Genomic DNA, 27716 nt, shown 5'->3' on the forward strand with positions numbered 1-27716 from the left:
GCAAGTCAACACGAGCCAAATTTTATTCTGTGACATTCTCATTCATCTGTTGCCCTGTTACATCTGTAAGTGTAACAAGAACTCACTACAGCGGAGACAAGGACCCTTAAATAAATCATGTCTTCCAAGAACAGGTCAACAAACAGTCAATGAACAAAGGTGGGGGAAGTGGAGAGAGGAGAATGTGGGAAGTGAGGTTTTGGAGGGAGTCTACTTTTGAGCAGGCATGAGGTCCTCAATGGCCTGGCCTTTCTCTAGCCGTTTCTCCATCTCAGTCAGCAGTTTGACTCCATCCACCACCATCTGCACCAGCTCCACCTCAGAGAAGCCCAAGCGGTCAGCGTTGGAGATGTCAAAAACACCACCCACAGCTGCAGTGTCCACACCACCTAATGAACAAAGGCACCACTTACTTATTGGCATCAATTTGCGCTCTATATTTCTGTTCATGAAGCTCTTATAGGGATACTCCACCCCAAAATGAAAATTGTCATTAATCTCTTACCCCCATGTCCTTCCCAACCCGTAAAAGCTCAGTTCGTCTTCGGAACACAATTTAAGATATTTTGGATGGCGCCACAAGCATGTGCTGTTTTATTTCAGACTGCCAAGTAAATAAATCCATAAAAGAATAAAGTTGTTATTTGTTTTCTTCGCTTACAAAAAGTGTTCCCGTTGCTTCATATAACCCAGATTGCACCTCTGATGGCAGATGGAGTATTCTGACGGCGACTCTCATACCTTTTATGGACCTTGACACTGTTATTTACTTGGCAGTTTATGGGACAGTCACAGGCCTCCCGGTTTCCATCCAAAATATCTTAAATTGTGTTCCGAAGATGAACAGTCATTTCTCTCAGAAATATATGAATGTCATATCACCACTTAAACAAACAGAATCCCTTTAAGTCAGTTCGGTTCCTACCTGTTCCACGTTTCTGCAGCCTCAGTCTCTTGAGGATCTCCTCAAACTGGCGGTATTTGCTGAGATTAGGCAGTTTGACGTGCACTCCTGCGCGCAGGCCTGTGCCGAGGTTGGATGGGCAGGTGAGGACGTAGCCAAGATGCTCATTCCACATGAATGCGTGACCCTTGTTTTTGAACAACTCCTCAATCTAAAAGGACAAACAATCAGTTAGTGCTTCTTGCAGCTCAGCTATCTAGTGTCTTGCATACACCAGAAATCATTTAAGGGGTTAATTCACCCAAAAATGAAAATTAGCCCATGTTTTACTCGCCCTCAAACCATACTAGGTGTATATACAGACGAATCCAACTGGAGTTATATTAAAAATGATCCTTGCTCTTCCAAGCTTTAGAATGGCAGTAGGTGCCATTTTTGCAAGAAAAGTATCCACATTTAAAACATTATGGACACTTTTCTCTCAATTCTGCTAACCATCATAGGCAGAAGCCGTTCTGGCGGATAATGTAGGACGTATCTGTAGCGCATGCAGCAGTAATTAGTGACGAACGCGGAAGCGCAATGAAGAAAACAAAAATCACCATTCACAAATTAAAAGCACAAAACAAGGATTTGTATAGAAAAATCTTGGACTATTTCGATAGAAGTCAAGAGGAGACTGGTTTTCTTTTGCTAAACTTTTGCTTATGTCCTACATCATTTGCCCGAAACGGCTTGCACATATTAGCTTATGTCCTATATCATTCGCCCGAAACGGCTTGCACATATGACAGTGAAAGTGAGAGAAAAGGTGTATATAACTTTTAAATATGGGTATTTTTCTTACAAAAACACATCGATTCGCTACAGGAGGCCTTTATTCGCCCCCCCTGGAGCCATGTGGGGCACGTTTTATGGATGGATGCGCTTTGAGTACTTTTGGACTGTAATGGGAAAATAAAAAAAACACTGGGTGTCACCCACCTACAACCATTCTAACGCTTGGAAGAGCCAGGATCATTTTTAATATAACTCTGATTGAATTTGTCTGAAAGAAGAAACTTATATACACCTAGGGTGCCTTGAGGGCGAGTAAAACATGAGGTCATTTTTATTTTTGGGTGAACTAACCCTTTTAATTCATAAGATCAAGCACATTTATGACAAAAATAACGATAATGACAGAGGAGTGATATGTGGCCTATTTCACAAATCCCAATCACTTTCAGGACAAGTTTTCCAGCTAATGAATGATAAAAACACTGACAGCCACTGACTTTAAAGAGCTTGATCTATTAAAGCTGCTTAACTGCTTCATGCTTCTAATAAACAGAATGTTACTGTGTATTAGTGTGGGCGCTAATATAGTTACTGTTCTTTGTGTGAATGGGCTTTTAGGACCACAGTAATGTAATACCTTTGTGAGACCTGTGCAGAAACGGGTGAAGACCTCCTTCATGTTGCCACCTTTCTGCATGGAGATGACACGCAGGTGGTCCTCCTCATTCACCCACACGAGGAATGTCTTGTTATCATTGTGCCTGGAGACGAGGAGGAAATTAGTATATGAATGTCTTCTTAACCCAGCACAGAAATGCAATACATAACTAGAATTATGCATAATTAAACAAACATCCATGAATAAAAAACACTAAAATAAACATAACTAAACAAACAAACCTATAAATTATGCATAATTAAACAAACATCCCTGTATTAAGTACATGTTAATAAATATTACTCTGTACTTAAATGTATAATTGCACTGTAGGAAGGATGCCTTAAAATAAGCTGTAAAGCTAGGATAAATTCTAGGACCAATATTTTAATTTCAATTAAATTTCTATTATTCTCAAGTCGATACTAAAAGCCAAACAATTAAGAATTTTCTCAGCACTTTTTTAATGCTGCATGTTTTAAAATTTAAGACTGATAAAAATATGCAGAACAAAATACTGGTGCTACCTATATTTGAAGAATCTGGAACAAACTGACAGCAAGTATGTTCCTTCTCGTTTAAAACCACTCTAGAAAAGTAGCACAAGCAGTGCATTAAGGACAATTCAGAACACTGACCAGATGCCCCTGGCGTCAGGCCAATCACGAGCCATCCCTGAGGCCAGCAGCAGGGGAGACACAGGCTTGTCGAACAGGAAATGGTCATCTATGAGCTGCTGTTGTTCAGCCTCGGTCATGTTTTTCAGGGCATAGTACTTTCCGTTGAGGTCCCCAGTCAGAGCACCTAGAGCTACAGACAGAGCAAACCAATCTGTGAGTTAATCCTATTTCTTTAAATAAATGATTTCTTAAGAAATATTATCATAGACAACAGCCTAAAATGTCTAAGAAAGGAATATTTATGTTGGTCCAGTCATAGTGGATGATACTCATCACCACTAGAGGGAGCTACATGAACAGGCCTAAGTTTCAGGAACATAAATACTGCATACCAGTTTGCCGACTTATACTATCCCTAAAAGGATGTACTCTGTGAAGAAAAACATACTTTGAGTGTGTAATTTCAAAGAAGATTAGGCGTACTTTGGGGCATACTACCATGCCATAACCACATCTGTGGATCATAACCAGACACACCATTAACAAGGTCTTCCATGCTAAGGATTCTTCTGTAGTCCTGAACCAGATCCTCCTCTAAAGTGCAAAGGACTGTGGGCAATATCAGCCATTACAGTATACACTGATCTACACTTCAGATTTTCATCGGAAATAGTAGACCATCCAGGTACCTTTGGGAAACTCATTTCAACATACTACACTTTGGGACACACTAATTCTACTTACGAATACTATTTAGGACTGATGCAAATTGGGATGCAGCAGACGTTTCATCCTGTCTCAAATTACCCAATGTTTACTGCGATGCTGCAGTGGCATACCTTCCACAGAGAGCTTCTCAACAGCTCGTCTCTCTCCACGACTACAGTGGGGCGGCAGGCAGAATCCGCGGATGCTCCTGCCTGTTCTGACTCGAGAGCTCAGCACATAATTGGCGTCCAGGTCATCGCCGCCCTACAGAAACAGAAAGTTTTAGTCTTTAAATAAGCAATATCACTGTACCAGATATTAGTGATCAATGAGGGTGAGTAAATGATGGCTGTCCCTTCAACGTCATACCTTGAGGTTACTGGGGTTGAGGTCAGTCTTGTGTTTGTCTGTGGGTTTGTATCCTCCATGTCTGTCCTGAATAACAGGGTCCAGCAGCTCCTTGAACACCTCGTAGGTCTCCTCATCCCCAGCCACACAACCCACAGTCATAATGAAGGGGTGGCCTGAGATGAGAAACAAGTCCATGTACATAAATTAGGAGCCATGCAATCAGATGCCAACACTTAGGCCTACTATAAAAATCCATGTTTAACATCATGTGATTTCTCTCAGGACTATCTAACCCTGGCCCTGACCCCTGACAGACTATGTGTGTTCTTTTACCAGGATTATCTACTCCAGTCTGAATGACGTTATCTATGGTGAAGCCATTGGGTGTGCAGCGCTGACGGAGGCGCTTGTACATGTCCAGAGTGAGGTACTTGGCCATATGGTTGTTGTGCTGTGTGAGGTCTGGATACTCTTCCTCAGCTGGCCGCTGCTTGATGGTCAACCTGGCTAGTTTAGCATTGCTAAATAAATACAACAACACATGGGGTGTAACAATACCATGCACTGCTGTCGAAGGATGAAGTCACCTGTTCTGTTGTGTTCTGAATGGGTAAGCGCCATTTGTTTTACCAAATACACTGTTAAATTGAACGTTCATGATATTTTCAGGCCAAGTCTTCATGTGGCCAGCTAGAACTGGATTTTCCATGCCACTGCATTTTGGTCTTATCTATACAGGAACTGCTTTTATTCGAAGCCCTCTGCACTAAAACAATGAGTCAGCAAGGTCACCATTTAATCACACTTCTTTCTGCTCGCAACGCACTTATATGTTCTAAAAGTGCACGAGAAGTGGTCTTTTGGAGGACTTTGATTTGTTTCGGGGTCTTTACCTGGGTTATCTACCCCGGTCTGGATTACATCATCCAGTGTAAACCCGCTGGGTGTCTGTTTGGAGCGCAACTTCTCATACAGCGCCGGTGTGAGGACCTTGGCCATATGGTTGTTGTGCTTGCTGAGGTCGGGAAATTCCTGCTCAGAGGAGAACTTCATCTTCAGCTGGTTGTGACTGTTCCCGAAAGGCATGGCTGCTGTTCCCTGAGCGTGGTGGCGGGAATGGGATGGAAAATAATGGTGGTTACACTGAATTTGAAATTAAGTCAAGAAGTTCAACACTAACTCCCATCTTGACATTTGAATGAATCTGGAAAAGACTTTTTTTTGTTTTTGTTTTTTGGAGAAATATGGATGCAGTGAAAGAGTTCTATGGCCTACCTACTTTAATGCACGTGATTAGTGTTACATTACACAACTGGAAAGCTGAAATATGTGCTATGGTTCCACAAAAATAGTCATAGGGTAGGGAATCCTTGATCTACATAGATACCATCCTTAAATATAGTAAAATTTATAATAAATACATTTTAAAAACGCTGTAAAATATTGCCCTATTTAGCCGCTATGACTCTAGAATCTAGAGCGTGATCAATGACTCCTATAAACTGATTCATTTTAGTGAATCATACACATACAATGAAGTACAATGGCCGATTGAATGATTCTTATGAGTCGATTCTTTACAGTGAATCAAAGACGCATAAGTCTGAGCTGTTACAGAATTAATCCGACTTATAAATGAACCGAAAGTTATTACTTTCGTTATGTCCGACTGGAATTTAACCAAGAATTGACTTTTCACGATGTGAAAAGTTATTTTAAAACTATGTACCTTAAAATATGTACTTGAAATAATTGTATTACATGCTTTTTTTTTTTTTTTGCTAAATCTGTTAAAATCTGAAACGATTTAATCAATAATCAAAAAACAAATTATTATAAAAATTAATATTATTATAATAATAATATTATTATTATTATTATTATTATTTATTCCAAATATTTCATACTCAGAACTACTAAAAGAATCCGGAATCGTTGACAGGAATCGGAGAAAAAAGAAAAAGAAAAGTTAAATTCCTAACATTTCCCATTCCTTCTTGAAGGGTGATTTTGGGAAAGCTCGCCAGATGGTTCAGGTATATTTCAACACGAAATATCTGCTCATCGTTGTGCTGTAACTTACACTGAAATGCCTAAACCTTTGCTCTAAAGTACGATCGATGTGATCGATGACTTAAAACTGCATGGGCGTCCACTGGACGGCACCACTTCAACGACAGAGAAAGAGAGAGCTGTCATTGATCACGACCTGCAAACGGGACGCCTTCTTTTACAAAAAGCCTAGAAATATTCAGAAAAAGCATGATATAGGACCTCAGATCATAAAAGATTATTTTTAACATATTAATCTCAAACACTAAGCCGATCGATCCATCTCCATGCGTCTAATTCCCTTCATACAACGATGCACTAAAAACCAAGTCTTAAAGCTTATCCAGAATCATTCAGCGCCGTTTATACAGTATTTATTTTCTTTATACATTTTAAATGATCTCGACCACGCTTAAGCAACGAGTTTAATGAGAGATGAAAACTTCTCAATGAAGCCTTACCGTGGGTTGTGGGGTGCTAGAGCTAGAGGACGACTGAGCTGAGACAAAGATCCCTATTTTTCCGGTCGGAGTATGAACTCTGTGTGGCGTCTGTCTGTTCTCCAGCACCAGATCCTGATGGAGCGTTTGTTTTATAGTTCAGGAAAGCCGCTCCCATTGGCTGCTATTTGCAGTCCATTCATCCCATTGGAAGAACTTGATATTGGAAGAACTTGACTGCGCTCAACAAATATGTAGTATGTGCATTAATATAAAATGTGCAAAAATATAATTATAAGAAAATGCAAGTTTAACTTAATTTAGTTTAATTAAGTTTAAATCCTAATCAAGTAATTTCCAAGCAACTGATTTCGAAAGTGTTTGACCTGTAAAAATATATATGTAGTAGATTTAAATGAAAACAAGCAACATGCATAATGTGTGTGTTTTAAACTATTTGTTTTATGCAGCAGATACTGTTCCTTTAAAATGCTCTTACATCATTTTCCCGTGACGGACCGAGTCGTGTGAAGTTGACGTTTTTCTGCTAGTCGTAGATTTGTAAAAGGACAGCAGCGCTTTCACGTGCGCTTGAGTCCATCCACATGACGTGAAGAGCTGCTCTGTAGACCGCGTTTACGCGTAACTTACATGCGGTCTATCGAGTGAACTACCGCGCACACGTGCTGTACTGTCTTTCTGCTCCTTCCCAAATATAAAACTACAGCCTTGCTGAAGCAACGGTGAGTTTCTGCGTCTTTCTTTGTGTTAAACACATCTTTATTTCGAGCGAGGTATCGTCAAACATGTGACGCGTTTCCATTCAAGCACCGCATTTGTAACGTTCCCGTGTTGTTAAGTTTGAAAATAAATATTACGTTTGCTTGCGATGAATGGTATTTTAAAAACCGTTATTTCATATTCAGTGTGAGTTAGCCCTCCTGTAAACATACTATCTTTAAAAAGATGTCTATCTCTCTAAATAATCGAGCATATCTTTGCTCTCGTAGAATCGACGTCGCTTTTTAGCGCATTTAACTTATCCACTCAGTCTCTCGTGTTCGGCTCGTCATGAAGGACAGTGACCTTGCTGAGTCTTACACACAAAATAATAGAAATATGTTCACAAAGATGAGTAAATCGATTATTAGCAGGTTAACTTACATATGACCCATTTGTTTTGCTGTTATGAACCGTCTCAGGACTGCAGATACACAGATGCTGGCAATGTTGACTCTGACAGGCTGCTACTAACGGTTTCCAATCATTTAAATCAAAATACACACTGACTGGACGTTGAGTGGTTGACGTATGACATGGTTATCATAACTTATTTATATGTATTAATTTATTTATTGTTATTATTAATAAAATGATGATCAGGTTATACGTCAAATACGTCATCATTCTTTACAATTATTTTTATTGCTTTATTTAAAGGTTTGTGTGTGTGTGTGTATAAATCAACATCAATTTAACACAAAATATATTTTCTTAATAGTAATTTTAGACTAGTGTTATTTCATTGGTTTGAGCATTTTTGTGTCATTTTTAAACTTAACATAAAAAATAAATATTTCAAGTGTGTCTTTATTTCATTTTTACATCTGTATAGTTGAAAAAAAAGCAGCTTTCTTGAGAATACTGTTTTGGTAATCACCCTCTGACAAAAGCAACAAGACACCTACAAGAAGTGACAGCGCACTGGATTTGTAATGTTTGTATTTGTTGATTTGTCTCACTCTAAATGTATAGAAATGTCAGGATTTAAAAAGACTGACAGCTTTAATTTGACCTTAGCTCTTAATTGGCATCCTTTTTGACATCCTGCTATTGTGTTCATAATCATCTAAATATTAATAAAGTATCTGAGTTTGACCAGAGAGAGAGAACATTTCTAAAAGTGTAAGTTTTATTAAAAATAAATAAATAAAAAAAATATATATACTTTTTTTTAAAAGCTGGTATGAACATTTAATTAGGTCTAAAGTAATATGAGTGAATGAAAAAAAAATTTCTCCCAATTTCTAAGAATAATGTGCTCATGTGTTTTAATCTATGGCAGAGTGTTTAATCATCTAAGGCTGTGCTCTTCATTGAAGCTGAACCCTGCTGTACCTCATGAGTTTTGCGGAATACTCCGAGATCATCCAAGAAGGGGATGTCGTCATTATCTTCCTGGGTCATGAGTCCATGATGCCGATCAAAGTTCAGTCAGGAGCTCAGACGCAGACCCGCTATGGGGCCATCCGGCACTCCAGCGACCTGATTGGACAGCGGTTTGGTTCCAAAGTGACCTGCAGTAAGGGTGGTTGGGTTTACGTGCTGCACCCCACACCAGAGCTGTGGACTGTCAACCTTCCCCACCGAACACAGATCCTCTACACCACAGACATTGCCAACATCACACTGATGCTGGAGCTCAAACCGGGCTCTGTCGTCTGCGAGTCAGGTAAGAACATCTAAAATGAATAAGTAATAATAATGAATATTATTTTTTGTCACAAATTCTGTGTTGTGTATTTTCTGGTAATCAAATGAACATGCAGAACATGAGAAGTCTTTTTGTAGTTTAATATTCACAGACGCAGTCTGTGTACTGACCTGTTTTTTATTTATTCATCAAAAATAAGACAAATTCCATGAAATTCCACGTTATACAGTAAATTCAGTTTTTATGGCTGGATTCCGCGACTCCATCTATGTTTTCTGCAACGCACAAATCATAGGGCACTACTAATGTAGCAAACTAACATGATAAGCTCATTGTGAGAGTAAAAGACAGGGACGTTGTAGTTTAGTTTATATACTAAGCATACTAGCAAAAAGATACTAACTTTACAATCTGCTATGTTACTGACTGTACTGACAAAATATGCTGACACGTGGTCTGCCCTGCAACAGAACGCGACAAAGCGATCGATGAAAATCATTATCCGTTTAATCTGCGTTATGTCCTGTAAAAACAATCATATTAGTGGCATATCCACTGCATATTCGCCGACACTGATATGTCTGCGACAGGCTCAAATTGGCCGATAATATCGTCAAAATGATATATCGGTCGGGCTCTAATGTAAAGTAAAACAAGAAGTTTTTGTTTGTTTTAATTTTGATGATTAGAGCTCAAAGATCATGAAAGTCAAGAATCCAGTAGCTCAAAATATTAGAATATTTACATTTGAGTTTCATTAAATGACCATCCCTACAGTATAAATTTCAGGTATCTCTTGTTCTGTGAAACCACAATAATGGGGAAGACTGCTGACTTGGCAATGGTCCAGAAGACAATCATTGACACCCTCCACAAAGAGGGTCATTACTAAAAGCGTTGGCTGTTCACAGAGTGCTGTATCAAAGCATATTAAATGCAAAGTTGACTGGAAGGAAGAAATTGCGTAAGAAAAGGTGCACAAGAAACAGGGATGACTGCAAACTTGAGAATACTGTCAGGCAAAGCCGCTTCAAACACTTGGGTGAGCTTCACAAGGAGTGGACTGAAGCTGGAGTCAGTGCATTAAGAGTCACCACGCTCAGTTGTCTTCAGGAAAAGGGCTACCAAGCCACTTCTGAAACAGAAACAACGTCAGAAGCATCTTGCCTGGGCTAAAGAGAAAAAGATCTGGACTGTTGCTCAGTGGTCCAAAGTCCTCTTTTCAGATAAAAGTAAATTTTGCATTTCACTTGGAAATCAAGGTCTGGAGGAAGACTGGAGAGGCACAGATTCCAAGCTGCTTGAAGTCCAGTGTGAAGTTTCTGAAGTCAGTGATGATTTGGGGTGCCGTGATGTCTGTTGGTGTTGGTCCATTGTGTATTATCAAGACCAAAGTCAATGCAGCCGTCTACCAGGAGATTTTGGAGCAATATAGGCTTCCATCTGCTGACAAGCTTTATGGAGATGCTGATGTCCTTTTCCAGCAGGACTTAACACCTGCCCATAGTTCCAGAACCATTTCCAAAGGGTTTGTTGACCATGATATTACTGTGCTTGTTTGGCCAGCCAACATGCCTACCCTGAACCCCCATATGGAATCTATGGGATATTTCCAAGAAAAAGATGAGAAACAGTCAATCCAACAATACAGATGAGCTAAAGCTCAATAGTGCCTCAGCAGTGCCACAAGCTGATAGCTTCCATGCCACACCTCACTGATGCTGGAGTTTGTGCTAAAGGAGCCCCGACCAAGTACTGAGTGCATAAATGAACATACTTTAAAGAACTTGAACTTTTCTGTTTTGCAAATCCTTCTCTTTTATTTTATTTTATTTTATTTTTTAATTGAACTTAGGAAATATTCTAGGGTCATTCCATGCCAATTCAACCAGAGGTCCCCTCTCAAATTTTTGATTTTGCTAATTTTTTCTGAAGAAAGATAGACATGTATAGTTATGAAAGACAAAATATTAAATGTCATTGATAAATATTTACTGAGTAATCTACTATTTTGTAGAGGGGGTCAAATGGCAGTTTTCACCTGAGATTCAGAGTCAAATTATAGGGGGGTAAAAAAAATGTACATGCCTGTAACACAAGAAGTATTAACATACCTTAATGCCCTTTTAAATATTGGGTCTTAACAAATGTTCCTTTTGGCATCTTTATTTTTAAGGCCCTATATGGTTCGGTTGCAGAGATATTGGAATTTTAATATGGCTTCAGGAGTAAATCGTTAAATTGTACACATTCAGTGGTCAAAAACCAAATGTGGGTCAGTTTGCAAAAATATAATACTTCTATTCTTTTAAAGAGGAATGTCTGAAGAACAAATAATGTTTAAACTAGTGATGTATCTTGTTTCTTTCTGTCAGGAAAACTGCATTGAACATACCTGTCTGAGTGCCATAAATATTATTTGCATGCCTACAACTCAAGAAGTAATAAAGATATCACAATATGATTTTAGATTGTAGTTGTTAACACACTTTTCTTTTGGAATCTCACATTTCAAGGCCGGGGAAGTTTTTGAAATTTGGTTCATTTGACACTGAATGACCCTCTAATATTTTGAGATACTGCATTTTTGACTTTCATGAGCTGTAAGCTCTAATCATCAAAATTAAAACAAACAAAAAACTTTACGTGTATTGAATCTAGTATATATGAAAGTTGCACTTTTTGAAATGTTCCAAAAAAAAAAAACAAAAAAAAACTTTTTCATGATAATAGATAAATAAATGAATACATTGCCACACTTCACCCAGCATAACAGATTATATACTTTAAATCAGCCTTTGATTTGATAATTTCGATTTGATAAGATGTATCAAGTTCGGTTTTATTTAGATTATTTGTGCTTCTCCTTGTTTATTTTCATGTTAAATTTAATTTAATTAATTATTGCCTTTTCATCATCTCACAAACCCCTGTTTAGGAAAACCTGGTTTATATCATTTCAAAATGTAAACTGCATTATCACACATCTCTCTATATAAAGCTCAATATAGAAGGATATCCAACTTTACCAGCACTCATACAGTATCCTCACATAAAGTGATTACATGGATTATGTAGATGATAATATCATGATTTATGTAAACTGCATTGAAACAATGTCTAGTGTGAAAAATGCATTACAAATAAAATTAACTTAACTCGTTAGGTTGCAGTGGGCAGAGAATATTAGGAAGATAAATCTTGATGGAGTAAAGACGCTTTGGCTATTTGGCCCATTCAGTAAGTGTTGGGCCTCTTGTATTTTGAATGAATCAGTTAAACTGCTGTTGAGCATACACACACACACATACTCTGCTCTGTCCTCAGTGCCCTCCAAACTCATTGAGCTGGATGTGTGTTTAACACATTGATATCTGAGCAGTGTTCAGGTGAGGCTGACTGTGCCACAGATTTGGCATATGTGCAGTATTTATGTTCGTTTATCACCATTCAGGGATACTGTTGGACATTTCTTTTGAAATGTTTTAATTTCTGTGTGATCTTTCTCCCCTGCTTAGCCTCTCGTTCTTACGTCAGTCATTCTGTTCTATCTGAATGCAACGCTGTATACCGAACATTGACCCTATTGTTGCTATGAGAACAAAAGGCATGCTAATGGGTTCTTGAAGAGGAAGATAGTCCATTAACACCAGAACGTGTTCACATACACGTGCATCACAATGTTCATGCACATGTGATTGCTGTATTTAACTTTAAATTACCACTTTTATATGCACATAATTTTCTGATTAAAGTCAATATTTCACTTAAGATGTTTTCTGTCATTGGAATATTCCAGGATACATGGTAGTCTACCGAATACTAACCATTCATGTAGTTTAACTCTTGTGGAAATACTGGAGATGCTTGCTTTTGCCATTTAATGCAGTGCGTGTTATTCTGCACAGCAGCTTAACCAGCTCATTAATTCTCATTCATGTCATTGACAAAAGCACACAACAGTGCAATGAACTGTAAAATGTAGATAAAGATACTTTGTGCAAGACACTCTGATGTTGTCAATTCCTCTGTAAATTACTTGTTCTGCCTAATATTGGTGGAATCATTTTGATTTTGATTCTCATGTTAATCTGAATCTTCCTGTGAATTTATTTGTTTGTTTATTTATTTAGACCCCCCCCCCCCCAATTAGCTATGCCCTAAATCATTGCTAATCCTCCTGGGGTCTACACAACACTTACCATTCATACATTATTACAAACATTAAAAAATTAAAGAAAAAAGAAGAAAATAAAAAGTTAAATAGATTCTCAACATTCCAAAGCATTTCTATAAAAATTCTTCCACCCCCTTTGATATCTATTACACCTACTATATAAAAAAAGTATTGCTCATTCAATTAATTCCTATATCTCAACCTCCTACGAGTACAGAATTATTAGGTGTGCCTTTACCTGCCTTTTAAAATAAATTTTTAGTGTTCTCCTAATTAATGACAAGGGTAAAAGAGTCCATGATTTCATTGCCCTAAATGTTACTGTACGTTTAAGAAAATGAGTTTTAGCATTAGGGAGTAGAAATCTACCCTCTGTTGCTCGTCTAGTAGCATATTCATGTGACTGTAATTTAGATTGTAATTCATTATACTCATCCAATGGAGTTTTAAAGTGTAAAATCATCCATGTTGATAACAGTGTTGCAGCAATCATCCTATCTTCCACTCTTAGCCATTTAAGATCAAAGTGCATACTATTTGTACCATACGTACACTGGAGGATTAATCTCGCTGCCTTATTTTGTACCAACTGGAGTTTCCTCAAATCCTTTTTTGTAGCATTGGCCCATATTATCTGACAATAGTCCAGCTGTGAGAAGAAGAGAGTGTCCAATATTATTTTCATTATATCAAACGTAAAATATTGTCTACATCTCCTTACTACAGCTACGACCCTTCCCATTCTCTTTAATTATTTTTGGTGAACTGTCCCTTTAAATGTTATGGCAGTGAGGTGCTTAATTTGAATACGAACAAATTCTGATTGATATTCAGAGTGAAACTGTTGCATTCTCTAAAAATGATAATAATATAACAGTAGATTTTGCGTCCGTCTTCCAGGTACAGGCAGCGGCTCCCTGTCTCACTCTATTATTCGGACCATCGCTCCCACCGGCCACCTGCACACGGTGGAGTTCCACGCTCAGCGAGCCGAGAAGGCCATGCAGGAGTTCAAGGAGCACAAAGTGTCTCACCTGGTTACTGTTAGAAACCAGGATGTGTGCAAGGATGGCTTTGGCATCACAGGAATAGCTGATGCAGTGTTTTTAGACATCCCCTCTCCGTGGGAGGCAATCACACATGCCAAGAGCGCCATGAAACGCAAAGGTGAGAGCAGATAACTGTGAAATAACTAAAGCGACATTACCATATTAATGCTAAATGTCATGTGGTACTCTGTCGTCATGACTTACTCTTCACAGATGAAGCCACTGAAATGAGTCTTCAAGTAACAAGATATAAATGCTACTGAATACCACAGTGACCTTTATGAAGACAAAACCTCAGACACTTAAGTGGTACTGGCACAAAAATGTACAGTTTGCACACACTTATTAAAAGTACTGTGGAAGTGTAAACACTGGAATTTAAGTGGTGCTCCAAGCTACTTCAGAGAATACCATAGTGAAACAAGGGACATTTATAAAAGAAGAAAGCATTTTGACACCGTGTTTAAGTTTGCAGTGTGTAATATTTTTCTTAATGGGATAGTTCACCCAAAAATGAAAATTCTGTCATTATTTACTCACCTTCAAGTTGTTACAAACCTGTATGAGTTTCTTTCTTCTGTTGAGCACAAAAGAATGAAGAAGTAAAGAATGTTGGTAACCAAACAGTTGATAGTCAATGGCTACCATCAACTGTTTGGTTATCGACATTATTCAGAATATCTTCTTTTGTGTTTGGAACAACACAAGGGTTTTAATTTTTGGCTGAACTCTCCCTGATTGCTATTAACGTCAAAGAAATGGTCAAATAACCTCCGGGGAATGCAAGGTTTGGTGTGAGATTCATAATTGATTTGTTTAAATCTATATTCTCTGTAGGTTTTCATCTCCGTTATGGATGCAGCTTCTTTCAAACATTGACAGAGGCCCATTATTCTCCATAATTACTTCTGGGTTTTGTGCCAAAATGATGTCACACCAGTAACTAATTAATCATGAGACTTTGGCTTGAGTTTGCCCCTGATTTGAGCAGCATTCATAGCTTCTGTGTGCGCATCTGTTTTGTCTGTGGTTTCTCTGTTGGAATAACTATTTGGTTTTATTGAGTGGCATGTCAGATGTGGTCTCTTGAAGTCACGTGACCACTTGGCAAGAGTCTATTTCCATGGGAACTGCTACCCACTTTGCCCTACTGGGCAGGCCCAGACTAGCCTGTCTCAGTAAGGGGTCAGCAGTCCTCTTGAAGTATATTGAAAGAGGAATTTTCATAAAATGCACAGCCCTTGGCTTTTAACCTTCCAATTTCCTGTCTTAGTAAAAGTTGAAGCTAAAATGTAATTAAATGATGGATTTATTGGCAATGAGGGCTGTGATTTAATACATTTGATAAATGAAGTTTACAATAATCATACTTTTAATATTAATAAAAATATATATATATTGCTCATGAGTTCACAAAAATTATTAAACTATTCATTTAAAAGAGGTATGGAATAATTGGGATAATTAACCCAAACGTTCATCTTCAGAACACAACTTAAGATATTTTTGATCAAATCTGAGAGCTTTCTGACCCTGCATAGAAAGCAGCGCAACTGAAACATTCAAGGCCCAGAAAGGTAGTAAGGACATCATTAAAATAGTCTATGTGGGATCAGTGGTTCAACCATAATGTAATGAAGCTATGAGAATACTTTTTTGTGCGCAAAGAAAACAAAAATAATGACTTCAAAAAATTCAAAAATTTCTTCTCTTCCGTGTCAGTCTTCGACGCACATTCATCATATAGATCTTAATTTGTGTCCCAAAGATGAACGAAGGTCTTATGGGTTTGGAACGACATGAGGGTAAGTAATTAATGAAAGAATTTTCATTTTTGGGTTACCTTACATGTCATCCTTTAATATGTACATGCTTGTAATGAATCTGAGAGTATAAGATCAGAGAGGATCTCCTGGCGATCTCGAGTCTCTCTGTCTCATGCAAGTGGAATTTTTGCCTCACTCAATGCCACACCCCCTCTTGGAGACTCAGTCTATCTGATTTGTTATATACACACATATGCTGGATGTTTTGCTGGCAGGGTAATGACCATAAAGGGGTAGGCAATGATGCTTAAGTGAGCACAGGCAAAACTCAGTGAAGCTTAGACACACATTTGCTGGCTTCTTTCTGTGTGTTTTGACAAATTGTCTTTCTTGTGCACTACTTATCAGTTTTCAGTGTACAAAACTTAAGCACAGCTCTGGCTAGGAAAGCTTTGGATAACTACAAGCCAGTTGTCCTTGACTGCTAACACCCTTCTCACATCATATGCATCTTTTGCAGCAATCAGAGTGATTTTATCTAATTCTTTATCCTATCTGTTTCTTTATTTCTTCTCATTTTTGGCCTGTTACTCAGTCTCATTCTCTGTTTTAAGTGCTCAGAGAATCCCAGCTGTTGGTGTGACTCCTTTCTTTCCCAGGCCCCTGTTGCCAGGAGACCTGTTGAGCTTGGTTGCCAAGAGGCCTGATGTCTCTGTTTATGACTGCGTTTTTATGGAAAGGCCATATTTGTCAATGGAATGACACGATAAACTTCTCTCTCTCATTTGCTTGTGGAAATATACTTCTGTTAGTGATCTTTAGCAACAGTCTTTATTCGTACATCACCCCTGTTCCAAATCCTAGCGAGCTGCCTACATAGGCATAGTTTCAATGCATCATCAGTGCACTCCTGACACAAAAGCTTTTCCAACAGAATCTAAGATCCCTTTAGAACACTAGGCAGATATTAAAAAAACTAGCCATCGTACTCTTGACGACTTTGTAAATAGTTTGAGGAAAAACTGAATCACACACAAGCCATCCAGAACACAACACAGCACAAACACTCAAACATGTGCCTTTATGATGCATTAATGAGATCATACCTTTCACTACCAATTCACCAAAACCTAAAAGAGTTATGATATCATGAGTGTGATATCAAACATGTTTAATATTTTGAGCAAATTTTAGAAACACATTGTTTTCATTTGTCATTGGCTGAAGGTTTCTGCTTGAGTGTGTTGTGTTCTGAGTGACTTGAAAGTCTGGTAAGTCTCTTCTCATTCATTTAGTCCATGATGCATTTTCCCCTGTAACCATTTATAATGTCATCAAATGTATGATACCTTGTGTTTTTATTCAGATTTTAAACTTTGCGTGTTCCAGCCTTAAAGGGGTAGTTCACCCAAACTACCAATCACTCAACCTCATGTCGTTCCAAACACGTAAGACATTGATCTCAAACTCAGCTCCAACCCTAATCCAACACACCTGATCCAGCTTATCAAATGCTTTAGTTGGAGCTATATATATATTAGGGATGCACGATTTTATCGGGCCAATATCGGAATCGGCCGATAATGGCTTTAAATGTAAATATCGGCATCAGCCCGATATGAAAAATGATGCCAATATGTCTTGCCGATAAGAGGAATATATTAACTCACATGTAGGGCTGGGCAAAAAAAAACTGATTTTTAGATTAATCGTTTTTTTTAAATGACATCGATTCGATGTTGATTCTCAAAAGCCGCGAATCGATCTTTTCCGATATTTATTTCAGCAAACATTTAAAAGAAGATCTGATTAATGTGAATCTTTTCTTTAGTCTTCTCCACTTGATGTCACCCTCTTATTTACCTTGCGCAACGTTACAACAGAAAGCCTGTCACTCATTCAGTGCTTATCATGGCGGAGATACTGTTGACAAGAACCAAGAACAAAGCAATATGCGTGATTTGCAATGCTCAGGTAAAAGTCTATAGTAATACTAAAAATCTGCGGCAGCATTTGGCATCACGTGTAAAGGAGCCATAATTTCCGCAATGAATGAATGACGGTTTTGTTTACACAAGCGCGGATGACACTCGCGGTGTTTTCAGCCTCTGTCATCTCACTATGATGATATGAATACACAAATCATCCCCAACTACTCTAAGAGTCACTTCATTAGCATTTTACCATTTAGTTTGACAAAACTACCGTCATATCACATACACAGCAGCTGCAAGTTCTTCACGGCAACCCGTGAAAATAAAAGTTTAGTTTAAACGGGAAGAAACTGTCAGAAGTATATTACTATTTAGCAGTCTTAAGACTCAATGTAACAACAATGCTGCTACTACTACTATTACTAATAAATATTAATAGTTCTTTATTTTTAAAGGAATAATCACATTTTTTATTTTAACAGTAAACCACTGTTGTGCAGCACTGTTTGTCAAAAAATAAAAGGGTTTTTCACTTGATTAGGATAAATTAAATTGTTATATGCCTTCATCTGATTACCAGAAAAATTAAGAAGAACATTTTATATGGCCCTATTATTGTTTTAAAAAGGACAATATACAAAAAAGAAAAGGTTTAAAATACAAGCCTGTGGCTCTTAATTTCTTTTTATAAATTCACCATTTGTAAACTGATGTTTACTGTTCATTTTTTAGAAATATCAATAGCATTTGTATTAAAACTACATTCACTGAATGTAAAAAAAAAATATACAAAAATCGAGAATCGAACCAAGAATTGATTCGAGGGCTTGTGAATCGAAATCGAAACAAATCAGGACATCTGAATCGATATCCAGCCCTACTCAATTGTGCTCAGGGTATGTTAGCGGTTAGATCACGTCAACAGTGCGATCAGATCACATCAGCATTGTGGCTCATTCTTGAAGCAAAGTTTTGCCTGAATGGTGATTGGATTCACTGTTTTGATCACTGCATTTAAACTTGAGAATGCACGTACCATATGACGCGTTTGTTGTGTGATAGAGTAATAGCACTTGAAGTGGCAGCCTCCCCTGAGTCCTAATGCCTGCTCAGTAAGGAGTTTTAATTCCGTAGCCGGCGCTGTTGGCCTACTTCTAATAAAATGAAAGCAAAATACACAAATAATATTTAGACTTTGTTTCTGATTAAATAAAGTAGTAATTGATGCCATAAAATCTTGAGTATGTTTTGATTTAAAGGTCAGAAGCTATAGCTTGCATGAAAAAAAAAAACGACACTTAAATTTTATAATTTTATATATACTGATTTATTCAATATTGTGTAATGTTATATTTTTTTAAACAAATGATGAGCTCTTAATAGGGCTGAGACGGTGGCAGATTTTTACCACCGCAGTGGTAATGGACCAACTACCGCCAGTGGCACGGGGTTGATATAAATATATATAGACCTATATATGGTCATATATATAATTAATAATTTCTTTATGTACAAACTTAAAATAATCTTAAACTATTGGTTTTATTTCACATTAAACACAAGACAACTTTAAGCAAATAGTGTATAATTAGTATCTAAATTAATTCTAATTCGGTTTTTATACAAAAAAAATAAAACGTCCTTCAAATAAAAAGCCTTGGACAAACTATGCGAAAAAAAAACAAAAAACTTTGCATTGTTTTCCATCAAAGCTTCAAAAAGCACCTAATGGAGTTTGAACTTGAACATTAAATTGCTTCTGTTTCACAAAAATTCCAGCACAGACGTGCATGTTCTGCTAGAGTCGCCCTGAACACATGCATCTTTGGATGCGGAGCTGCGCGGAAAGTCTCAAAAAATGCCGATCACACCGCCATGCGAAATGAATTTGCCCGCACTCAAAGCGAACTTCCGGCAACACTTCGATGACGTCATATTTTTAACATGCACCCAAGTGAACTTGCGGACGCATCGAGTATAAATCAGCCTTAAGTGAAAGTGCAGAAAAACAGCGTCTATTTAATGCACAACTTGAACAAACTACAACAGGTAAAGCTGTCAGCTGTGTGGATATTGGCAATATCATTAACAATTCTCATTTATAATCATTAATAATATGGTTTCTTCTTAAAAAGAGGTTGGGTTTTTGCTGTGTTCTGATAATGCGTGAACTTCATTATTTGAAGTGCACTTGCCATCCAGTAATCGCAAAAAGCGTTGTGCTTTGTTAATTTTTAATAAACAAAGTATCAGCTTTAAAATGATTCAAAAATCATAATGAAATTCAAATAATAAATACCGTTTTGGCGTTCTTTAATGCGGCAGGTGCGATCGCTTTAGTGTGAAGTGAACCCATTTAATCTTTCTCTTTACTACTATAGTACATAATGAACATGAATTAACATCAAAAGGTAGGCTATTTTATAAGAGAGCCTACAGTACAACTTACTGAAATATCTCACGTAAAAGCTCATTCAGTGTTTCAAATTGCAGAAAACATGTAAAGCTTGTAAACATTACAATGTAATATAAATGTACCTCAGAATAACTATTCTGTGTCAATAAGCTCATCAGTCAGCTAGAAAAATAACTATAAAGAGGAGCATTTTGCTATATTTATGAGCTATTGCATTTTAATATTTTTACTTAACTTGTTGTCTACATGATTCAACTGATGATTCAAAAATTGCATTTTACTAATTAAGAAAAACAGACTGAAAGTGTGAAAGACATACACTCTTAAAAATAAAGGTGCTTAAAAGGTTCTTCACAGAACTATTTTTGGTTCCACAAAGAACCATTCAGTCAAAGGTCAAACCTTTTGTGAAATGTAAAGGTTCTTCAGATGTTAAAGGTTCTTTATGAAACCATTTACACAAAAAAATTGTTCTTCTATGGCATCATGAAGCACCTTTATTTTTAAGAGCGAATGATAACAATTACAGGATGCATTGCTGAGGAGCCCAAACTACACTCAGTGGCCAAGTGATGCTTATGGTCCATGATATTGTTTCAGATTCTGTGTAATAAACAATACATGACTGTATATTTCAAGTTGGAAAAGACATTTAGTTCCCACTTTAAGTGAACCTCAGTTCCCAGGTCATCTACAAGATGGATTAAAATGTTGATAAAGTCAAGAAAAGATGAGACATATAATTATAAAAGAATAATAATAATAAATAAAACACATTTATTCTGTGGCACCTAAAAAATAATTTGGTGCCTAAGTTTTTTTCTTATAGGAGCCAATGGCTGGATTTATTTTTTTTTTGTTTGGAGCCCTGTATATATGTGTGTGTATGTATATGTATGTATATGTGTGCTATGTTAAGAGCATGTTAGTAATATTCACCTATAAGCGGATCCACAATGCGCATACACTTTGCTTACTACACACAGAGGGACGCACAGCGACACACAAACATTTTTTTATATGAAAAATTAAAGGATTAAAATGTAAAAGATTATTATTATTGTGTACATAAATATAAAAATGCCTACATATCATAATGGATAGCTTTGATGGAATCTGGCTTGTCCCGTAGATTTAACCTGTGTATGAGCAGATCCGTTTTCTCGCTAGAGAAGCAAATTCTTACAAATTCTGACATGTAAATAGCAAATCCGTCTTTGCGTGAGCGCAACTGGCTTTTGAAGGGAATGGGATATGACACTCTGATTGGTTTATTGCACATTACACCCAAAACACACAACAAAAGGGACAACCCTTTTAGACCATGTGCAGAGCCTGCCAACCATTTTTTCTTTTGTTAAACTAGCAAAAGTGGATTCGGACACGCCCTAAGTGCACCTGCGCCTTGCGCTTTAGACCATGCACTTAAATCGTTAAAATAGGGCCCTTTGTGTCAATTATCCCTTTAACCAATCAGCATCCATGGGCTGAACTGTTTGTTTCATAATAGAATTTTGTTTAGACACTATTTGTTTGTTTTACTCTATTAAGGTGGACCCCTGATTCATCTCTTGTGAGAATTGTCAGGATCAAGAGAGACTTGGAACTTTGATCAGAGAGAAGGCAAACTGAGCCAGTGTTGGAATGCTTTCCTACAGTGTTTGACATTCATTATAGTTGTATAATTAATGTTGACAGTGCGGGATGGGGGTCATGCTGGATTAGCTGAATGTGATTGGATTGAATCTAAAAAAAGATCCATAGAGTAAACTATACCCATTGAGGTGTCTTCCTCAATATGCTCCTCTCCTCACAGCACCCTGCCTATCTTCTTACTCTGATCAGCACTGGCTATTCTTGTGCATGTCAGTAATACCACCTTTAGTCCAAATTCCCTCCATCTGTGTTAGTGGAGAAAGATGGCAAAGGAGCCACCCGTCCTCCATTTATCCAGTTATTATGAGACCATTTAACAGTAAGCCAAGAATATGCAAGCATAAGCCTGAAGACTGCTCTCTGACCCTTTACAGCTTTGTGAGCTGTGTAGATTTCTATTTTTACTGCTTTTGTTGTTTGAGCAGCCTGACAGAGTGTGACATAACTGTTGGCTTAACCAATGTTGTGTTTTTGGGGGCAGGCCTTCTTACAGTGGGAGTGTTTAAGACATGTTTAAACAGCCATCTTTTTTGCAGTTGTGTTTGATGCTCCTAGTGAAATACTTCAGCTTTGCATCACTCCACAGAATTCTGCAGATTTGCACCTGAAATGAGTATGGAAAATATGTGGAAAATATCACACATCACTGTGTGGGTCTGCTAATAAGTTTAAACCATTATTTGCATGGGATTTGTGGATCTAGTGAGAATGAAACAAGGTCAGGTTACATGGTCATTTCCTTAAAGCACTGAATAAAAATTTTCTTGTTCCAGGTTGCTTCTTTCAAGTTTCAGGTTTGATTTGACATCAGCCACAATAGTGAACTTCCCTTTTGGCTGTTTGATAAGGTTTTACAAATAGTAACGCTTGTTGCAGTTCAACAGGGAGATTCATTTTTACTACTAATAAAAATATATTTATGTTTGCACAGAATATAACACGTGCTGGAGATTTGTATATTCATTCAGTGGTTTGATAAAGAACAGATGCAAACTTGGGGTTAAAGTTGGACATAGTCGCACAGAGAGATCCAAACATCATTCAAAAGAGCAATTTCTGGAAATTTTCTAAATTATAGTTTTATTCCACATAAGCCATTTGAGCCATAAAAACCCAAAAAGGTTCTTCTCAAAAACCCACCCCCCTTAGTTACTGTTGCTATGTCCGACAAGCCATTCTGCTCTCACACATAAAATAAAAGCAGCACAAAAAAAGGAACGACAAACAACTTTGAACAAGAACCAAAACAGACTGCACATTACCGAGAATATAGGTCTGCCTAAAAAAAAAAAAAAAAAAAAACAGAAAAATATTTGGATACGTGACTGATCCAATCCAACGCAAAACATGTCCCCAAAAAGCCCACAGTGTCAAGAACTAGTAATCAAACCTTCTTTCCATTAGCTCCAAGAAAAGATTTTAAAGCTCATCAGACACTAGACAAGTTTGCAGGATAGAAGCTCATAGCAGAAACTTGTCTATTTTCCTCTCCTGGGCAGTTAAAATGCCGCCTTCTGTGGCAGTGAGCTGATAAAATCCTCTGCTTTCTGAGTAGAGTCAAACATCATCTGCTCACCATTGTGCCATAGTTTAATTATCGCCGGATACATGAGAAACGGCTACAGACCCAGTGCTGTCATCCTCCTAAGGACTGGGTTTGAGGTTTCTTCTTCTGGCAGATGTGGCTTGACTGAAGTCAGGAAAAAACAGCAGCGTGGCATTATCCTGCGTATATTTCACCGGGTATGCCTGCCGTGCACCCTTCAGGATCGCTGATCTGTCTTGCCATCTCAGCACACGAAAGATAAGAGTATGCGGCTACTCAGTTACTTTTTCTTCCATCATAGACGCGATGAGCATCCTTTAATGCAGGAATCCACATGAAAAGATTAGCTCTGAGGAAGCCGGCTGCATCTGAGCCTTCCACCCCCTCTGGCAACCCCACCAGTATAGCTTGATACCGTTAGCAATGGAGCCACTAAGATCCACTTTGTTGATGTTGGAATCTTTGAGTTTTGTCTTTTTTGGGGATTGCTCAATCACTCTTTTCCAATTGTCCTTGACCGTTGAAGTACTCGTGAGGGAATAGATAGAGAATGGTTCGAAATTTACTTTCAGGATTGTAGGAAATTTGACAGAGTGAGCAGAGCGAAGGACCATGCGTGCACCGCTGTTGAAGGCTCACATGATCTCTCAAAATTGTCCCCTTTTTTAAGAAATTCAAACAAAGAATACCGTTTTGTGTACCTTCGTGACAGATTTGGCTGTAGCGCCACTGTTCAAGTGGCATGTGAACGGATAATCTTTTCATATTTACTTAAAGCACATAATAAACATGAATGAACAGAATATATATTTACACCACCAAAAGACGTCAATACACAACATTTTTCAAGTTTAAGTCCACCGAAGTTAATCTACTCTGCTGTCTGGTTTGTTTGTCTGATGAAATGGCAGATTCGTCAGATGATTGGTGAGATCGCCTGTCAATCAAGCTCCTTGTGAATGATCAATTAGTTGACCACTATTTGGTGACACTGACCCAGTCATTTGTTTTACCATCAAAAGAAAAAAAAAGGAACAACAAACTGCTGTAGATGTAAGATCAATAGAGCCATACCAGTGTTAATTTTGACAGCCATTTTTTATTTAGTTTTAGTCAGTCTTTTGACTATAATGCCATTTAGTTTTAGTAATTTAGTCATCTGATTTGTTTTTAGTTTTAGTCGAGTAATATCATAATAATAATTTTAGTCGACTACATCTACAGTAAATTTAGTCGGCTAAAATCTAATAGGTTTTGTTACAGTGCATTTATTAAACATTTCTATAAAATTTCCAAACTCTTTATATAGGTTTGATATTAAGGTTTTATCATGAAAGACACAGATTTAACTGCTGTGACTCACAACATGCCTTATGTTAAAATTAAATAAAACCACTTCTCGCAAAGAACAAGCACATGGTCTTCTTTTTAATGAAATACCAATGGTTATATAGGCTAATTATGCATTCTTTATAGCAACTTGTTTACCATATTCTTCATTCTTTCAAGCAGACATTTATTTCTATAAATAAATTTTCGATTAATCTTTAGGGCTACTAAAGTTTTCAGGCAAGAGGAGTGTGTGATTTTCTGTCTATATTTTGTTGCTTGATTAACATTAATGACTCAGACAATAGCAACTAAATTAGGCTGCTATCCCTTTAAAACCGAATGCACAGCTGCAATGGATGCAATGTACAGATACTCCCTACTGTTTATGTTCACTTAAGACGTAATCAACTGTTTACATGAATACTCGTTAAAACGGACAATTCAACATCATTTTGTGTGTAATTCTCCGTTTATGCGATGCGAGAGTACTCATGTGCTGTGAGACGTGCTTCTGCGCTCAGAAAACCGGACCGAGTTGAGTTCTCTCAAATCTCGTCATCAGATTTATCAATATGTCTGCTCTTCTGTTACTCCCACATATTGAGATTTTTGAATGTTTTAGGCGACATGCAGCAAGTGTATGTTAGCTTATGTCCCGCCATTTTATATGTACACATCTAACCTCCGAACCACGCAGCAGATTCGTTCTGAATGAATCTCTTCCCAAATCGTTTCTCCCCAATATTTGTCTCGTTTTTATTCGTTGACTAAAATGTCAATAGATTTACGTCATAGTTTTTTGTCATTTAAAAATTCGTTATCTCTCCGTTGGCGGTGAAAAAAATGTAGTTGATAAATTATTCGTCAACGAAATTAACACTGAGGCATACATTGAAGAGTAATTATTAGATTCATGCAACTCTAGTTTAAAAGATTACAAAGACATTTTTGGTTGTTCATAATATCTGGAGCGAAATAGCGCAGACACTGGACAAAGATGAAACCTTCTAGTGTGTGTATCATCTGCTCTTGTTCTTACATGCTGTTAAATTGATTATATTTTAAAAGGCTTTGCGTTTGGCTATAGATACATTAGTGTTTGTGTCAAAGAATGAAGTATACTTTTGAACTAATAATGTGCTTTCCAACTTCGTTCAGTTGCAACCGTTGTTACCAAATAGCTATGTAGGAGAAGTCGGCACAAAGGATGGATGCTTGCTTGTCAGCTCTTTTGTACAGTACTTTGGATTTTGAAAATGTGGTTTTGTTTCCAAAGCACCAACACAGATCGACTCACGTCTATTTCTCATGAATATAATGCAAAGGTTCCAAAGAATGTGGGAGTAATTTTCTGCTGAAGGTAAGAGAAAATGAGATATAAATTCCCTCAGCTTGGAGCACATTGGTCATGCTTATCAGGAAAGTGAATGAGAAAATGCATTAATACAGTTTGTCCAGTTTTTGTGTCATGAATAGCAGTTCACCTTCATGATTAGGTACAATTAGGATCATGTCAGAAACAAACCGTACTGGAGTTTGCATGAATCATACCCCAGATCTCTCTTTTTAGGTGGACTCGAGTACAGGACGTGCATCAGCATTCACATTATCCAAACAAACCAAACTCTGACGTCTAGTGTGAAAGCCCCCTAAAAAGGTCAATAATTATATATAAAAATAGTCTGCTTCTCTTCTTGGCTTTGTCTTCAGGAGGTCGTCTCTGTTCCTTCTCGCCATGTATAGAGCAGGTCCAGAGGACTTGTGAGGCATTACTGGACCATGGCTTTGAGGAGATCTGCACACTGGAGGTTCTGCTCCGGGTGCATGATGTTCGTGCGATCAATCTGCCCTTACCAGACTTCGGACCGGAGGAGGGCTCTGCCGACAGCAGCCAGATGGCTTCAGATGTAAGTCAAGAGGTAGCCCCAAACACTGGGAACACCTCTGTGATCTGCAGGACTGCCACACCTCCCAGAGAAATGGCAGGACACACGGGATACCTCACCTTTGCTACCAAACCACGCGACTAGAAGCATAACTGAAGCTGATGGAGACTGTTATAGAGTGTGAGTAATGCAAACTCATGTCTTGGCTTGTGTTGCATCCGTACACACCTGTGTGGTCTTTATTTTAATTTCATTTTTTTAGATTGGTTAACAGCTACATGGGCTTTTACATCAATATAACAGTTTGTGCCATTTAAAAACTCTGGTTTAGTACAGACTGATGTTAATTTTTTATTTGTATTTTTTTTTTTTTTTTATAAGTTGCTACAATAAATTATTGGAATGCAATAAAAACCATATCTTTGTAGTTTCTTTTTCTTGTGCTGTTGACGTTGTTGCAACTTTGTATGACTGTCAGATGCTGAATGCAACTAGTGCACAAACATCTGACCTCTCTGAAAGCACAGTGACTTGGAAATTTATGCTCTTCATGATGTATCTGTCATGATTAATTTGTCAGTTGACATCATGTAAAGCTTTGTTTGTGAGGTTTTCATTTGCGTTCATTTGTGATATCAGCAATTTCTCCCCACTAGCGCTCTCAATTCAAGGCTGTTACAGCCTGTTCTGTTTCTGTTTATGTATGATACTTTCTTGCATGTGGAATTGAAAGATACTGAAGAACTAGATGTTATATCTGAAACTATCTGCTGAGAGCTCTTCTATTCACGTGTCCATAAAAGGCCTTCCTTCTGCAATCTGATGCCTTCATGGATGCTGTATAGAGGTGGATTCATCCATTATTCTCTCACACTCTCGGTTTTGCTCAGTGTGTTATAAATCTTTTGTGTTCACACAGATCTAGTCATAAGCTGTATTTGGAATGGTATACTAGCGTATAGTACTAGGGGTGCATGATAATTAATGCACAGTAACAGCTGCTCTAT

General features: G+C 37.6%; 2 protein-coding genes across 4 annotated transcripts; one reads left to right on the plus strand and one right to left on the minus strand.

The window, feature by feature from the left end:
• Window positions 1-5: 5 nt before the first annotated feature.
• Window positions 6-7790, minus strand: ckba (creatine kinase, brain a). 2 transcript variants are annotated; one of them, XM_042736452.1, is made up of 8 exons: window positions 7678-7790; window positions 4355-4542; window positions 4040-4194; window positions 3802-3934; window positions 2981-3152; window positions 2322-2445; window positions 926-1115; window positions 6-389 (listed from the first exon to the last, which is right to left on the minus strand). In XM_042736452.1, exons 1-8 carry the CDS (start codon window positions 7686-7688, stop codon window positions 211-213), a joined length of 1152 nt encoding a protein of 383 aa, XP_042592386.1. In that variant the 5' UTR covers window positions 7689-7790; the 3' UTR covers window positions 6-210. The 2 variants fall into 2 exon arrangements, with proteins under 2 accessions (XP_042592386.1, XP_042592387.1); XM_042736453.1 differs by lacking the exons at window positions 4355-4542; window positions 7678-7790 and adding exons at window positions 4915-5119; window positions 6535-6688.
• LOC109103839 (tRNA (adenine(58)-N(1))-methyltransferase catalytic subunit TRMT61A-like) lies at window positions 7032-27104 on the plus strand. Of its 2 annotated transcripts, none has more exons than XM_042736454.1 (4): window positions 7032-7256; window positions 8616-8965; window positions 14025-14291; window positions 26534-27104. In XM_042736454.1, the coding sequence occupies exons 2-4, from the start codon at window positions 8635-8637 to the stop codon at window positions 26851-26853; spliced, it is 918 nt and encodes a 305-aa protein (XP_042592388.1). In that variant the 5' UTR covers window positions 7032-7256; window positions 8616-8634; the 3' UTR covers window positions 26854-27104. The 2 variants fall into 2 exon arrangements, with proteins under 2 accessions (XP_042592388.1, XP_018972727.2); XM_019117182.2 differs by having other exon boundaries at window positions 7034-7256; window positions 8579-8965; window positions 26534-27102.
• The last annotated feature ends 612 nt before the right edge of the window (window positions 27105-27716 follow it).

This window comes from Cyprinus carpio, chromosome B13 (assembly GCF_018340385.1).
Source record: "Cyprinus carpio isolate SPL01 chromosome B13, ASM1834038v1, whole genome shotgun sequence".
NCBI classification, from domain to species: domain Eukaryota; kingdom Metazoa; phylum Chordata; class Actinopteri; order Cypriniformes; family Cyprinidae; genus Cyprinus; species Cyprinus carpio.